The sequence below is a fragment of the Ambystoma mexicanum genome, chromosome 3p (genome assembly GCF_040938575.1).
Source record: "Ambystoma mexicanum isolate Mex_15411 chromosome 3p, UKY_AmexF1_1, whole genome shotgun sequence".
Lineage (NCBI taxonomy): Eukaryota > Metazoa > Chordata > Amphibia > Caudata > Ambystomatidae > Ambystoma > Ambystoma mexicanum.
The window spans coordinates 563,893,286-563,908,855 of NC_090925.1; the positions used below are offsets into that span (position 1 = coordinate 563,893,286).

General features: G+C 44.9%; 1 protein-coding gene across 6 annotated transcripts in view; it reads right to left on the reverse strand.

Annotated features, from left to right (window-relative positions):
• NCOA3 (nuclear receptor coactivator 3) overlaps positions 1–15,570 on the reverse strand; it is a 1,125,593-nt gene that overhangs the window by 517,602 nt on the left and 592,421 nt on the right. For all 6 annotated transcript variants that reach the window (XM_069651291.1, XM_069651290.1, XM_069651288.1 and 3 more), the window contains 3 exons: positions 1,386–1,571; positions 1,187–1,291; positions 333–473 (listed from right to left, as the gene is read on the reverse strand). In XM_069651291.1, coding sequence (XP_069507392.1) covers positions 333–473; positions 1,187–1,291; positions 1,386–1,571 — 432 coding nt within the window. The remainder of the gene's footprint in view (positions 1–332; positions 474–1,186; positions 1,292–1,385; positions 1,572–15,570) is intronic.

Sequence of the window (15,570 nt, forward strand, 5' to 3'; positions counted from 1 at the left end):
TATCGCCATAGCTGGCCCACAGAACTGCGAGACACATAACAAGCAGAAATTAAAGCAAGTCTGACAACAGCCCGAGCCACCAACCACATCTATCCGAACGAATGCGTTTGGTTATAGGAAAATGACACAAAGTGGAAGCATTGTCGCAGTGGTCCCCCAACACAAAAGCAAAATATTACCTGTTGGACAATAGAAAACATAGCATTGTTAATTTTAGAAAATTACTAAATTCGTATGGTGCAATCCTCATTTGTACAATAGACCTCAACAGTCTACCTTTTTAGATTTCAGACTTTGCACTTCATTTACAACATGTAGTCTTAAATAGTTACCTTCTTGATAGTGGCGTTTGTAGGACCATGGCTGCCCTTCATTATGGCATAAAAACCTCTGAATGCATCTTCTAATTATATCTTCAAAGCCAGGCCTCATGGAAGAACGGAGTGAGTTTGTATCAATGTTCAAAACCTTACCTGTCAAAGAAAGAGTCTTTAGTCTAAAACCCTTATGTCATGGAATCTCAACCACAAGCCACAGAGACATGAAATAAAATAATTGTCACAGAAGAACAGATTGCCCTTTTGTTAAAAAGATTACATTTACTGGTAGGAAACTATCCAATATAAGGGCCAAAATGCCTTTTGGGGTGAATTTGTAGTGTATTAGAAGAACTAAGATGTTCACTATCCACCCCATCTATATTATATGCAGAACAGTACACTATCAAAAACTCATTTCAGTAGAAGAGGAATGAAAGAAGGGCTACGCCATCATATTTGATTACGGGAAAAATAACACATTGAGCATATTCACAATAGCTATACAAAATGCAAGTATTCTCATGCATGTGCTCAGGTAAAACATTTAAAAGCTTGATATTGCACTTACTATGGAAAGTTTGCTGAATTACTAGTATAAAAATGTACTAAAAAATGACTGTTCCAATACAATCTTTCAAGAAAAACTAGATTTGTCAGAGTAAAACTTGCAAACAACGTTATTTCTGCTTCAAATAAATAAGGAAGATGGACTAAAAGATTAATAATCTTTTCTGGCATAAGCTTCTCAAGAGGTTGCTCGTGTAAAGTAGCAGGCTTATATTTGTTGATTAAGATAAAAATGCACAATTTTCAAAAATCAACAAAAATAATGTAACAAATAAAACTCAGCACAGCTGCATTCTTACCAGAAAGATCATGTCGGGTGATGAAGCTCTCTGGGGCTGATGGAAATGTTCTTTCCATTGTTGGTGGAATACGTCTTGCCACACAAATCATACAAGACTGCAAATCTGCAAACAATAACCATTAGTGTACATTTTGCAAATAAACTATGGAACTGAACTCAAACATGCTTTGCTTCCATTTTTAGGTGAGGTTCCTTACCATCTCCATCCTCCATCATTGCCCTTGGCTGAGCCAAAGCAAAACATTGCATGGTTTCATAACGCTGACGAGTGGCAATGTTACCGCCGCCATCTTCCAAAAGCTCATGGGAATACTTTAACATGCGACATATAAATGTGTGGCTCTTCTGTCTAGGGGTTTCATTGGTCCAAGAGACACCGCTGACTGAAAACGGAAAAGAAACGGTCATTTAAAACAGAGACTTTATGAACGAGATCAACAGAGAATGGTATCAAATACTGGGCCTCTGCCCAAACATTAAACAAGGTACTAACTAGGAAGGGTTTTGGCTAAGATCTACAGATAGGCTTAAGTCTTTTTGTATCTGAATAAAAATAGAATGGCTTTAGAAACACAACCACAAAATGCATTCAAGAACTACTTTCAGAAGCAGGAGCTTTATCAATCAAAACTGCTTTGCTCTGCACCTAGCCTTTTAAAATGACAAGGATTTCAAATACAATGAGACCATATTAAACCACTGTAAATAATGTTTACCTCAAATCTCCAACCCCACCCATCATCACAACCATGAACCAAACGTCTAGCCACCCACATGGTTTTTTTCTGGTCCCCAACAATTGGGTTCTTCTGCCTCATGGTACTCCTCTAGTAGGACTGGAACAATGAGTACTCCATTAACAATTCTAGGAAAATTGAGCCCCCCCCCCCCCATCCTCATACCCACCCACTGCATGCATGCCGTTAGGGAGACTATTACACAACCCTCTGGTGAGAGCTGCACAACCATCTCACCAAAGGGCAGAACGACAAACAAAAGGGAGGCAAATCCTCTCTAAACTTGGACAGCCATCTGCTACAACACAAGCCCACCAACAAATGTTTTTGCCAGGATGTGGACTGGGACCAGACAGTCAAAGCCCCCATAGCCAGCCACAAACGCATAACATCGCTTTGCCCGGCAAAAGGCTTACCATACACATGGCAAATCTAGCTTTGAACGGGCAGGAAGTCCAAAATGCATGATGGCCAAAGACAGGGCAAACTCTCAGGGCATTGCTATTTTAGAGTATATGGTCCTCTAAAAGGCAATTTGTGGTGAAATGCAAATGTGCATGCAAGAACATACTAAAAGTAAAACAAAAATCAGCTGCCACCAACCCATCATGAGCACATCATACAAGTGACTATAAAGTTGCAAAAGAGAAAATCAAAAAGAAAGTATCCCTACTACATCTTACTGTAAGGTTATATGTGCAGTTTAAAATAAACAGCACATTTCACAATGGAGGACAGAGTCCCCCTGCAATGAGCCATAGGCACTGATGAATGCCATCAAAACAGTAGAGCTTACAAGGTAAATGAAGCAAGAAGGCTTCACTTACGGCCAAAAGTCAGCAGAGGTTCAAAACAGCATTCCACAGATGTCAATGGAAGGAAAGAAGCCAAATTAAAAACGTTCCTAACAATTAATGAAGACCCAATCCATCCCCACTACCATGTAACCCCACTGCCCTGTGGCAGGCACTGTACATCTGTTAGGCAAGATTGGATGTAGTAACCTTGTGGGAGATTACCCCAGCATGGTCCTCTTGGTAATGGGTAGCACACCTATGGGTATAGGTCTGTAATACACAAGTTGGTAGAGTGACTGAGCAGCCAGACCCATCTCAACAGGGGTAAATGTGAGCTGTAGAGATGTAACACCGAGATTCACAATTACAAGTATTCAAATAACATTTATACTCAAGGTTTTCTAGTAAAATAATTATTTAACCGTCAGTTTTAAATAAACCTTCTTTAAAAAGGGCAATATGCAATAAAAATACACTTCATAACACTAAGTTAAGCAAGTAGATACCCCTTTGAGATGTCACACACACTTCTTACACCGATGAGACTTCAATTACTAGGACACTGGACATTGATGTATCACTTTTTACACTTAATGAAATACGGGGGTTGTGAAAAAGGAAAAGGTTAGGGAAGGAAAAAGGTTAACAGGTTCTCAGAGCATGTGAATACTTTCCAATCTTCCAATGAAGTCTATGTTAGACCTTTCCCAGCAATAAACTGGGAAACTGAGGCGGCCACTAACTCCGTTTGAATAAACGATATACTCGGCTGATACTCAGAAGGGGTTGGTCTCCAAACTGTACAGGGGAATGAATCTAAGCGATAAGGATAGGCAGGGCTTTAAAAAATGTTGGAATTAACTGGCTGGAGAGGAACTCACGGAAGAGATATGGGGCAAAATATACAGAGCAGCATTCCACGAAAATCTCCACAGAGCAGACATGGAGCACAATTTTAAGGTACTTCAGGGATGGCACAGTGATCCCCTCAAGTTATCTAAGATTCCTGAAGGGGGCTCCCCACTGTACCCAAAAGGGTGCAGCCAAATCGGGTCACGAGAACATGTGTGGTGGCACTGCCCGCAAATCCAAATCAACTGGGGGAATGTAGGGGGATGGATGGCAGAAATCATCTGGGAATCACTCCCGCTAGACCCGTTGCAAATGCTACTGGGGAAACCTCCCAGGGGGACAGAGGTGTATAGATACTCCAGGATGTGGGAGACCATGTTGTGGGCAGGGCGGGTGGCCCTTGCCCAGAAATAGAAGAGCGCAATAAGCCCGAATAGAGAGGAATGGTCGAAACAATTGAAAAACAGGTTCTTGATGGACAAACTGACCACGATGAAAATGACCTGGATACCTTCAGGTCAGCCTGGGATGGTGTCAAACAAATATGGGGATGGGACGTACACTGAGGTAAGAGGGTAACCCGGCCAGGAGAGGGGCAATAGGTAACCATGAACTTAACAAAAAGGGAGGGGAAGTCTGTCTCGGGGAAATGCAGGGATGCAACTAAACGGACAAGTAATGGACAAAAGTACCCTACCTGAGTCGATGATAGAAACGACGCATCTACCAAGAGAACAATTATGGCAACAGCGCCATTTAAACCAAATACGATCAAACAAAGGGGAGTGCTCTCACCATGAAAGGGGACACTCACCTTGACAAATATTACTGAGTACTTGGATAACACTGTGCAATAAAACCACTACTGTTTGTGGGTGGGGGTGGAAGAAGGTCTAACAGAGCGTTTATGTGATATGTAAAGCACGGTTTCTGTTTTGTTCTTTAAAAATGACAATAAAAACTAAAGTAAAAAAAAAAGTCTCAATTCGCTTCAGAAGCAATCAGTGCCAACTAGAGCTTTCCACCAGGCTAACAGACATACTCTTTATACAGGAAACCAAATTCAAGTGTTGGGAGGAAATCACGCCCAAGGGCAGACAGCTAGGGGGTACTATATGATATGATAGGTTATTTATAACACGCTTAATACCCAAAGGTTTCTAAGCGCGGACCTGGGGGTCAAACCTGTGTTGCTTCGTGTCGTCTTGTTTCCAAGGCGAGCACATTGCCCCCAAGCTATCTTCCCGAAACGTGGGCATCAGGGCAGGCCACAAGGGGTGGGGTGGGTATAATGCACAGTACAGTTCTGGGATTACAGATCACAAACGTTCAAAGGGACACAGAGGGTAGGTATGTAATCATAAATGGCACCATTAGAGCAAGGGAAATCACTTTGTGTTTCGCATAGGCACCAAACACCCAGCAGTTAGCATTCGCAAGAGATCTCTTTACAGAGTGTTGGAAAGGGAGAGAACAGACACATTGATTTGAGGAGGCAATTTCAATATGGTGACCAACTGGGGTGCATTGAGGAAGGGGGCCATTCCACCCAAGGCGAGAGGATTCTTTCAGGGCCCAATTCAGGAGCATTTCTTGGTAGATGCCTGGAGAGCCCAGCACCAACAGGAAAAGGCATACAAGTTATACTCTTCCCCCATAACACATTTTCCTGCATAGACAACATCTTCCTAAAGGCGGTGCTTGAGCATGAAATTAAAAGCGCATCCATCAAGGTCATTGGCTGGACAGACCACAACATAGTTGTCACTGAATTGCACCGAGGTCCAGGCACGGCAGCAGATAAGAGGTGGGTCTGCAATGACACTCTTTTCAATGACTGAGTATTCAGGGAATCTCTTGACACTGAGATGCGAGAAATTGTTTTACGGAAATTGTTTTACGGAATGACATTGACCAGTTTTATGGTGAGTTGTATACCTCAGATAGTGCTTCAACTTAGGACGAGGTCTCGAGGTTCGTAGAGCACCTGGCAATACCCTTGCTGCCCCCCCCCCCCCCCGCCCATATTCAGACAAACTAAGTGCTCACATCACAGTGGAGGAGGTGGCTGTAGCCATTTCAAAACTAAAACCAGGATCAGCACCAGGGCAAGACGGCTTCACTCCAGCATATCACAAGACTTTCAGGGGAGCCCTGTCACCCTTCCTGACACTTATTAAACGGCATCATGGACGGTGGGGGGTGGGGGGGTTCAGAGACCCCACTGTTCCTTCACGGAGCCTAGGCTAGAATTATTGTGTTACCGAAAGAAGGTACAGACAAATTAGAATGTGGCTCATATAGGCCAATTTCGTTGTTAAACAAGACGCCAAGCTTTACGCCAGCATACACGCCAATAGGCTCAGTGAGGGCCTCCCTTCGCTGGTGCACAACGACCAAGTAGGCTATGTGAAGGGGCGGCAGGGTTCCAACAATGTCTGCAAAACCCTACATTTAATAGCATCAGTCGATGCCGGAGACATGCACCCCACCCTGAATTCAATTGATGCTGAAAAAGCTTTTGACAGGGTGGAGTGGCAATTCATGCATCAGGTGCTCGAGAAAGCAAATCTGGAATCACGTTGGATTAAAGGGGTGCAGGCATTATTCCGCAACAGCAGGGGGAAAGTGGTGGTCAACTGTGTAGCATCCCCCTCCTTTGCCCAAACCAGGGAACCAGACAGGGATATCCCCCGCCCCCCCTCCCCACATCACCAATGGTCTTTGCCCTAGTAATGGAACACTTGACGCAATCCATCCGGAGGGACACCTCCATTGTGGGCATCAAAACATTTGGCAGAGAGTATAAGCTAGCTTTATTTGCAGACAATGTTTTTGTCTATTAAACGGAACCGCAGCAATCTGTACCAAACTCCCAGCCAGAATTGAGGAGTATGGCACCCACTCATGCTTCTGCGTTAACAAGAGTAACACAATGGTGCTGATCCTGAGAGAGCAGAGTACTCGCCCCTGCTCTAATCCTACAGCATGGTGCATGAAGAAAGTGGCCAACAACATCCGATACCTAGGGGTAACCATAACGAGGAAGCTAGCTGATCTGTTCATGGCAAATTACACACCCGTCTGGAAAGCAATAAAAAGGGGACATTCAGAAGTGGACAAAACTAAACCTGTAATGTGCTTGAAGGTTTATGGCATTAAAAATTAACGTCTTACCAAGACTGCTCTTCCTGTACCAGTCACTCCCGGCAATCCTTCCCGACTCCTTCCACACTGAAACCAAGCGCTCACTGTTGGCGGTTTTGTGGGACGGGAAAAAGCCCCACATAGCATATAAAACAATGATTCTCCCCAAAAATCAAGGCGGCATAGCATACCCAGATTTTTACGAATACTATAGAGGCACAGTTGAGAGTGCTACTGGATCACCTCCCGGAATCGGCTAGCAAACAGTGGGTTCATCTAGAGAATGGATAATTTTACCCGATCACACTTGGAGAATGGCTTTGGGCCCCCTTGAGCACATTCATGTGAAGGGCTCGAGAACATCCAATCCTAGGGGTCCTGTGGGGATTATGGAGGAAAAAGACAGACATGCGTGGGGTCACCACCTGGCCCTCCCCATCAGCTGTATCTGGTGCCAGGCCCTACCCCCTCTGACCGCCCAGTCAGACTTCATAATAGACATGATTCGTTTCCAACCCCAATACGGGCAAGGATCCAACCGCTTCTGTATCTACAGCTAAAAGGGGCCCTCTCAAACTCTAGACGGGAGGACCAGCACCAGAGTAGCCTCCTCCCCTTTGAAAACAACACACACACGCACCAAAGGGCTGATCACAAAACACTAAAGTGTGCTCTTGGAAAGGGGACACCTACCAAGGCCCTGTAACATAGTAAAGCGGGAGAGGGACTTTGGGTGGGATGATAACCAGAAGGGATGGGCTGCGATTTTCAGAGCGGTTTGGAGCTCCACCATATCAGTTCAATAAAAGATTGAACAACCGTAGACTTCTCATGTAGTGGCACCTAACCACACAGTGGTAAGCAAAAATGTACACAGGTGTAAGCCCTTATTGCTGGCGAGGCTGCACACAGATTTGCACCTACTGGCACCAATAGTGGGATTGCCCCTGTGCCCAAGCCTACTGGAAGGAAATCCTGGGATGGATTCATGAAGTGGAGGGAATAGAAAGAGTGCACCCCCCCCCCCTTCTGGTGCTGTTTGGAGTTGAACTGGTAGAGGAACAGCATCTGGTCCTCCCTCAACTGCCTAGGAACTTGCTCCTTGCAGCGCAATTTGTCTGATCATAAAATGGAAGGGGAGCGGGCTGCCATCCAAAAAGGAATGGTTGCGCAAAGCCAAGGAAATCTACACGATGGAAAGCCTTACGGCGGCACTACTAGAATCACACTCACACATCGACATACAATGGCTTCCCTTCCGTGAGTACTGGAACACCACAAATCGAATCCCCAAGGTCCTAGATAGAAAGGTGCACGGAAGGGTGTTAACAACGGAACTGACCCAGAGGCCTCGGGGCTACCCTGCAGTGCGAGGCACACGAGAGCCATGGCGCCAGAGTCAGGAAATGTGAGGACAAAGCCAACGGTGAGGTAGCTTGCACAAAAAGGCTTTACGGCAAGCGGACTCATCGAATGATATTTCAGTTGTTGTAGCTTGTGAGTAATGACCCACACCAAACCCTCATCTATGTTACAGGAAGGGAGGGATTTGGGAGGAGTGAGGGGGCAAATTAGTCTTTTGAAAAATTATTCACCAATTTGTACTGTTCAGATTTGATGAGCAATGTACACTTTGTGCAAATGTTGATTTAATAACAAAAAATGTTTCATGAGTAAGTAGGATAAGCGGCTACTAAATAACCCCCCCAGTACTTCCACATAAAATGGGGTGTACTGGACCTACATATGAAAAACAGGCAAGTAAAGTCAATTTCACTTTACTACTCTTGGGAACAGTAGTTCACCCAGGAGAAGGTATTTAAACCTTAAGAGAAATCCAAAGGACTTCTCTTGTGGTACTGCACTGAAGGTGCTGTGTGTCTCCATACAAAAGGTAGATACCTATGGAGTTTGTCAGACTCCCAAAACCAAAGAGAAACCGAGTACAAATCAGATCAACAATACATAAGTGGGGGAAAAAAGTCCCGCTCACTCCAGGATAAAAATCAAAAGTCCGAAAGTCAAGCAAAAGAGCTGGGGGTCTACAAGGTTGAAGGGAATTAGCACATAAATGAGAATTCTCCCGAACATCTAGTCCAACGTAGTGGAGGCAAAATTAGGAAACACTATACACTAGATCGTTACACCCACAAAGTCATTTTCAGGACCCCAGTTGGCACACAAACGAGGATTACAGTATCCCGGACTCTCTGGCACACAGAGGAACACTATAAATAAAAGAAAACCAAAGCCAAGATTAGCCATTATGAACTTCTACTCCTAGAACAAGCACATACAAAATGTAGTATCAAGTGGTAGGCAGGAACAAGACATTTCAATTGCAGGAATTTATGACAGAGCTTTTCAAATAGAGATAAAAAAGGATGCACAAAATCTGAATACACTCATTATATTCTTAGGGCAGACGATGATGCGTAAGTAACAGAGCATTTCTAGAAAAAGAATGTAATACAGGACTTTAAAAAAGCTAATGTTATCAGGAGCACCATCTAAAATATTAGTGTCGACAAACTCCAGGGAACTAGACAGCACTCATGAAAATGTCAACATCCTGGTAAATACCTGTAAAAACGCTTCGTTTAAGATACGTTTTATCCCACACAAGCTTTACTTAACATCTTACGCTGATACACACATACAAAAAGAAACATCTGAAGTTATTAACACAAGTCCACAGAAAAAAAGAAACAAGAAAACCAAAGAAGAAATCACTAATGTTCCAATGGCAGCAGAATTATACATCACAGTACATCCAGGTTTCGTAGCAACTGTGGTTTATGGGTCCGGTACTCATGGGCAGTTAAGAATTGGATCACAGGAAGTCAGGCGCCATAGAAAGTTTGGAACATGTTGAGGATGACGGAAATATTCTCCAGGACTAATGAAGTCCAGACCCTCCCCCACCATTGCATCGGGCCCCCTGGCAATTTCCATGATGCAGCAAGTATCAGTTTGGCAGCAATGAGGAGTTGGGTGACACCCTTCACCTTCAGCCCCCCAACTGGGTATATGCATTCGTCGGAGTCTCCCAAAATTATCACCTTAGGGTCCCAAGGAAGAGAACACTCCTCCCCCCCATGAGATATTTTATATGCGAGAGAATCTCTTTTCCACAGGTGCCCAATCGCACCCATGTCTCCAAAACCCTGCCAGCATGCAGCAGACGCATGATTGATCTTGTGCAGCCTGCTCAGGGACCTACCACGTGCACAGTATTTTACATATACATTCTTTCACCCCGTGCAGCAAGAGGCCTTATATGACCATTCCCAGATGTGGTTCAATGAAATTCCTAAATCAGCCTCCTATCTGTGCATGTATAGTAAATTATCTGATTCCTCTGGCGGGTCTAGCAACTGGTAACATTTGTCAGTTCACCCCCTTGTGGTCCCCTCAGACAAAGTTAACTCAATCCCCTTAGGTTCTCTTGTGTCCCTGCTTTTCACTTCGCTATTCATGATCCAATGACATATAAAAGAGTGTTTATATTAACCTCTTTCTCATTCAGGGCAAACAGCCTTACAATCCTCAAAGATCAGTGGCTCTGAATTTGTATACATATTACCTAGTCTGAGCTTCCCTGATGATTCCCAGTCTTTGAATTTACGATCAGTCATACCCAGGCTAAATGCTGAGTTCCTCAAAACTGGTCTGTGAGCCTAGACCCACTGGTATCCCTAACATGCATGCTCCTTTGTCCCAGTATGTGAGTGTCTTTTGTAGATATTAAAAGTTGCCCCTCTCCTCGTCGACTCTTGGTGACAGGTGGCTATCTGGAGGTGGACGTGGCACTTTGTTCCAGATCCATCCCATTCTTTCTGCATTCCCTCACCCTTTCAAAGATTACAGTGATTTGGGCCGCTATTAGGTATCTTGTGACTGATGGGACTCCTAGGCCTCCCTGCCACAGGGATCAGAGAAGTACCTATCTACTTGCTTTTGAGGTTTCAAAAAGGTATTTTAACCGTAGAAGAGTGGAAAGCGTATAATAGTTCAGGAATAAGACATTGTTATCATGGTTTGTCTACCAACCCACGCGATTTGCTGGTGTTCCCATTTTTTAAGGTCCTCCTCTCATTCTTTGAAAAGTTCATTCCCACTGACTTGTTATAGTTAATAGCAAATCCAGAGTTTGCGTCAAAGCTCTCTAGCATGGCTATAATTCGAGGAATTGATATAATAGCAATGGTAAGGAATAGGGTTGTGTCAGCCCCATAAAAACGCGATCTTGTGTTGTGCGCCCTGATTGACAATGCCAGAGTTAAGATAATCTTCTCAAATTAACCGTGCCAAAGGTTCCATAGGCAGAACGAAGAAGAGTGGGGACAGGGGGCATCTCAGTCTTGTTCCATACATAATTTATATCAGGGTTGTGTAGCTCTGATTTACCCTGAAACTTGCAGAAGGGGCATGGAACATCGCCAACACCAATTTAGACAAACCAGGGCCACACCGAAAGGCGATCGAATGCTTTATTCACAACTAAGGATAGAATCACCACTTTTTAAGCTGTACGATTTCCAATCTCTGTTAGATCTATCACACATCTTAAGTTATCAAAGTTGGATCAGCCCCAGATGAGCCCTGTATGATTGCCGTCCATCAAGGTGAGTCTATTGCCTACAATTTTAGTGAATATTATCCAATAGCTGTTAAGCAGCGCTACAGGCCGGTATGAGTAACAATCTAAAGGATCCTTCCCTGGTTTCAGGATAAGCAAAGTCACAGATTCCCCTTTAGTGCCAGAGACTTTCTGAGTGAGCACAAATCTGTTAAACATCCTAACCAAGTGGGGCACCAGATTGGACCGCAATGTTTTGTTAAAGCCTTAGGGACGCCATTTGGCCCCGGGGCTTTATTTTCCTGGAGATTTCAGGTGACAGTATCTACCTTTTGTGTTAATATTAGACTCTCCAGTGAGAGTCCAAGTTTCAGAAAGCTGGGAAAGCCAGGAGAGCGCGAGATTATCCGGGCGAACCGCTGGGGGTATATTTCCAGTTCCTAGTAACTGTGTACAGAATGTCTATGATTTGGTCCTTTGTATGTTCATTCCGTTAGGTGACTCCACGGGAGTCCCAGAGGGCCTAGATTCGATTAAGTAGTTGCGCTTGCTTTAGTTTGGCCACTAGTAGTCTATTGGCTTTGTCCCCCTTTAAATAACAATATTGTTGTGTGTAAGAGACTGAGCCGCTCTGCCCGCTTGGAGCACCTTGAGTTTGGCTCAAACCATCCAGAGGGCCCGAGTGATCTCAGATTATTTCAATGCATATGGCCCTGAAGTTCCTGCTAAAGTTCAACTGAGTTTGGGCTTTTGCACGCATCACAGCTGCAGTTCTCCCAATTGGCTCCTCTCGAAACACTGTTTTCCCCACATCCCACATTAGTCCCAAACCATATTTCCCCCCCCCCCCCGATCATTTTCCCGGAAGTAACGGTCGATAACCTCCACCATCTACTGCCTAATCACGGAGTCTCTAAGGGCTGTCATATTCAGCTGTCATTGTGCTCACTCCATGGGAGAGGAAGTCGTCCCTGCAGGGTGAGGGTGACTGGGACATGATCTGAAATCAGCATGGTTTCTATTTACATGGCGCTAGATCTAGCAGCTAAAGAGCAGTCAGGGACAAGTCTAGTCTGGAGAAGGATTTTGAACTACCGGAAAAAAAACAATCCCTCTCTTTCTGGTAGTGGAAACACCAGGATTCTACAAGCTCCATCAACATTTCCATCAGAGTCCTAAAGTTCCAAAGGTCCATCAGAGGCGCCTGGGAAGTTTGATCAGTGTGCGGATCTCTAACACAATTGAAACCCCCCCCTATAATTAATATTCCCTACCTGAAAGCTTGGATGATCGATATCATGTTTAAGACTAATCAGTCTTGATGTTCGATCGTGCCAAATAGTGCCACCAGAGTCAGGCGGAAACCCTGCAGGGAACCCTTTATGGCTAGGTACCTCCCATTGCGGTTAGTTAAAACTTCCCTGACCAGAAATTGAGAATCCTGAGCCAGCAAAACAGCCACCCCTTTCTTTCCAACTCCCGCACTGCTGAAGTAGACCAGAGGTACCTCCCTACTTTTCAACCTCTTCTCGTCTTGGGTTAACAAGTGGGTCTCTTGGAGAAATGCAATATCCAATTTTAGGGGTGTTAATTGCCCCAATAACAACTTGCACTTAATTGGGGAGTTAAGAAGTCCGATGTTCCATGAGCTCACCCGCAGATCTGATATAAAGTCTGAGAATTGTGTGTCTGTGAGCAACCACATCAGCCCCACAGGAGCAACCTTTCCAGTGGCTCCATCAGGGGCTATTCCAATACACCAAAGCCAAATCAGCCTCCCCACAACCTGTGACATACAATCTGACATCCTCCACCTAACGGCACCAGTCATCTCTTTTTGCTCGCCTTACCCTCAGCAAGGCGAGCAATGAATCAACAATGGAGTTAAAGGCCATCTCCTTCTGGTCAAACCTCAACAGCCCCCCCACATCGGGGGATCTAAGCATTACAAATGGGTGTCCAAACAGCCTAGGGAAAGTCCCTGCCCAGGAGGTGAGAGGTCCCAGTGTCAACGAGATTGCTTAGACACTTTGCTTCAGACAGCCCTCACCAATCAATCAAAAAATGCATTGAAGTACTACTTGCAGTAGCTTTTTCAATCATAACTGCTTTGCACCGGCCTTTTCAGTTCCCATCACCTCCGATGCATCTTCCTCCCTGGAGATAGAATATTTATTTCCCTCAAGTTCAAAGAGCAGCCTGCAGGGAAATCACCACCTATAGGGGACCTTCTGATCTTGCAACCAAGCTGTGGCAAGTGGCCTGGGACAGGTCAACATTGGCTTAGAAACTCTAAACCTAGCACCTCCTCCAAGCAGCAGTGCGCGGGTGACCACAAGCTTTGGCACACAAGTCTGGCAATCACCACTCTGGTCGTCGTCCTCAAGCCCACAGGCCAAGTGAGTGTTTCCCAATGCAGGCTCTGTAGTGCATTCCCGTCAAGGACCTACACAGGGCTTGTTACAGACTCTCCCGGCCCAACAGCACCTCAGCACTCCCAGAGGCAAGAAGTTTAACGCGCCATCCAAATGGAGCACCATGCATTCACTCCTCAAGGAACGGTTTTCAACTATTCAACAGCTCTCCCCTCTCTGCCAGCCTGCCAGGTCACTGTTGTGCCCCGCAGGGGTATTCTCAGCTACCTATGTCGACACTTTTGTCTCTGGGCAGTGATCTCTGCTTGCATCTCCCAGTAGGGGTTCAATTCACCTGTGTCAGCTTGGGCAACAGCAGTGGGTGTTGCTGCTCTTCAACCAGCACCCCAACAGCACCCCGGGTGGCGCTCACCTGCACCTGCCGGCACTGAATGATCCGTGTCCCTGCCCCTTCCTGGTGCAGACTCTGTGGACCTCCAGGAGCAGCTTTTGTGTCCTTGAGGAAGGCACTGGTGCACCAACTATACAGCAGCTTTTGCCTCGCTCCAAATCCCGTTCAGCTCGGTTAGGGAGAATGTTAATTTCTGTGCCAATTACCTTTAACCTTAGAGACCCCCAGCTCTTTTGCTGGATTCAGGGCTTTTACATTTTTACTCCCGAGTGAGTGGGACCTTTTTCTCACTCACGTGTTTTCCGGACTGATTTTCTATGTTCCTGTTTTATGGAGTCTGGTAAACTCCCTAGTCACCTATTTTTGCATTGTGACGCACAGGACCTTTAGTGCAGTGCCAATAAGCAGTCCCTTGGGCTTCTCTTAATGTTTAACAAACTTTTCTTGGGCGAATTACTGTTCCCAAGAATAGTAAGATGACCCCTGCCTTACCTACCTTTACTCTATGGGTGCAGCACACACCACCCTATGTGGAGTGATGGGGGGGTTGCAAAATAACTCCTTTAACCCATTCCCCATGTAACATTTTGTTACACTAACTCACTTGAATGGCTGGTGGCAGTTGTTTCTTTTTTACTACTTGGTTTAAGGGAGGCATGGTATCAACAGAAAAACTAGACATAAGTGACCACAGTTCAAGGGTGTGTATTGAACTTCAAAAAGGGTTTGAAAAATACCCATCTAATCCTAAATCTACAGATGGAGCAAGCTACGACCATCAAATAATAACCGTCCTCGTAGTCTTGTCAAAATAAAAGGGCCTATACTAAGAAACCTATTGTCAATCATTACTTCTAAATACAGTGTGGGAAAATGTTACTAAAAGAAAAGTAAAGTGTTCACAAAATTATATGTCAGGATGCTTAGGCCATTGGCCTCCCTTCCCCATGTTTTCATCAGGGGACAAGGCGATACGCTTGAGCTTTGCAGTCTCTGGCTTCTCTAGCATGAGGATACAGTTCAATCATTAGCATCAGGGCTTTCCTTGCCCACATCTCTTTACCTTTCAATGTCTTCATTAAGAGGGCCTGATGAGACAAACAGCAAGTTATTTTCCTCTTCCAGATTATCACAAGTTCTTAGGAAATTTGCTATTCATCTCGGATCCCCCTGAGTCAGGCTCAGATCTCCGATTCTCTCCCCCCGGTCAAGGTAATTCTTTTAACACAATGTTCCTAACTTTACACAAACTTGCTTTAACCAAATGCTTTTAGCTGATCTCCCTCCGCCGGGTTCAGACAACTTCCTATACGATTTCATCAAAGACTTTCGAATGTGCACAGGGTTTTGCTTGACACGTCGCAAGACCACTTCAATTTCACAATTCTTTATCAATCTTCACATTTGCCACTTGTTAGGCAAGATTGTATGCCATACTCTTTGGGTGCACTACAACAACCCTGGCCCCTCCTGGCAATAGGAACTCAACCTTTGGTATAAG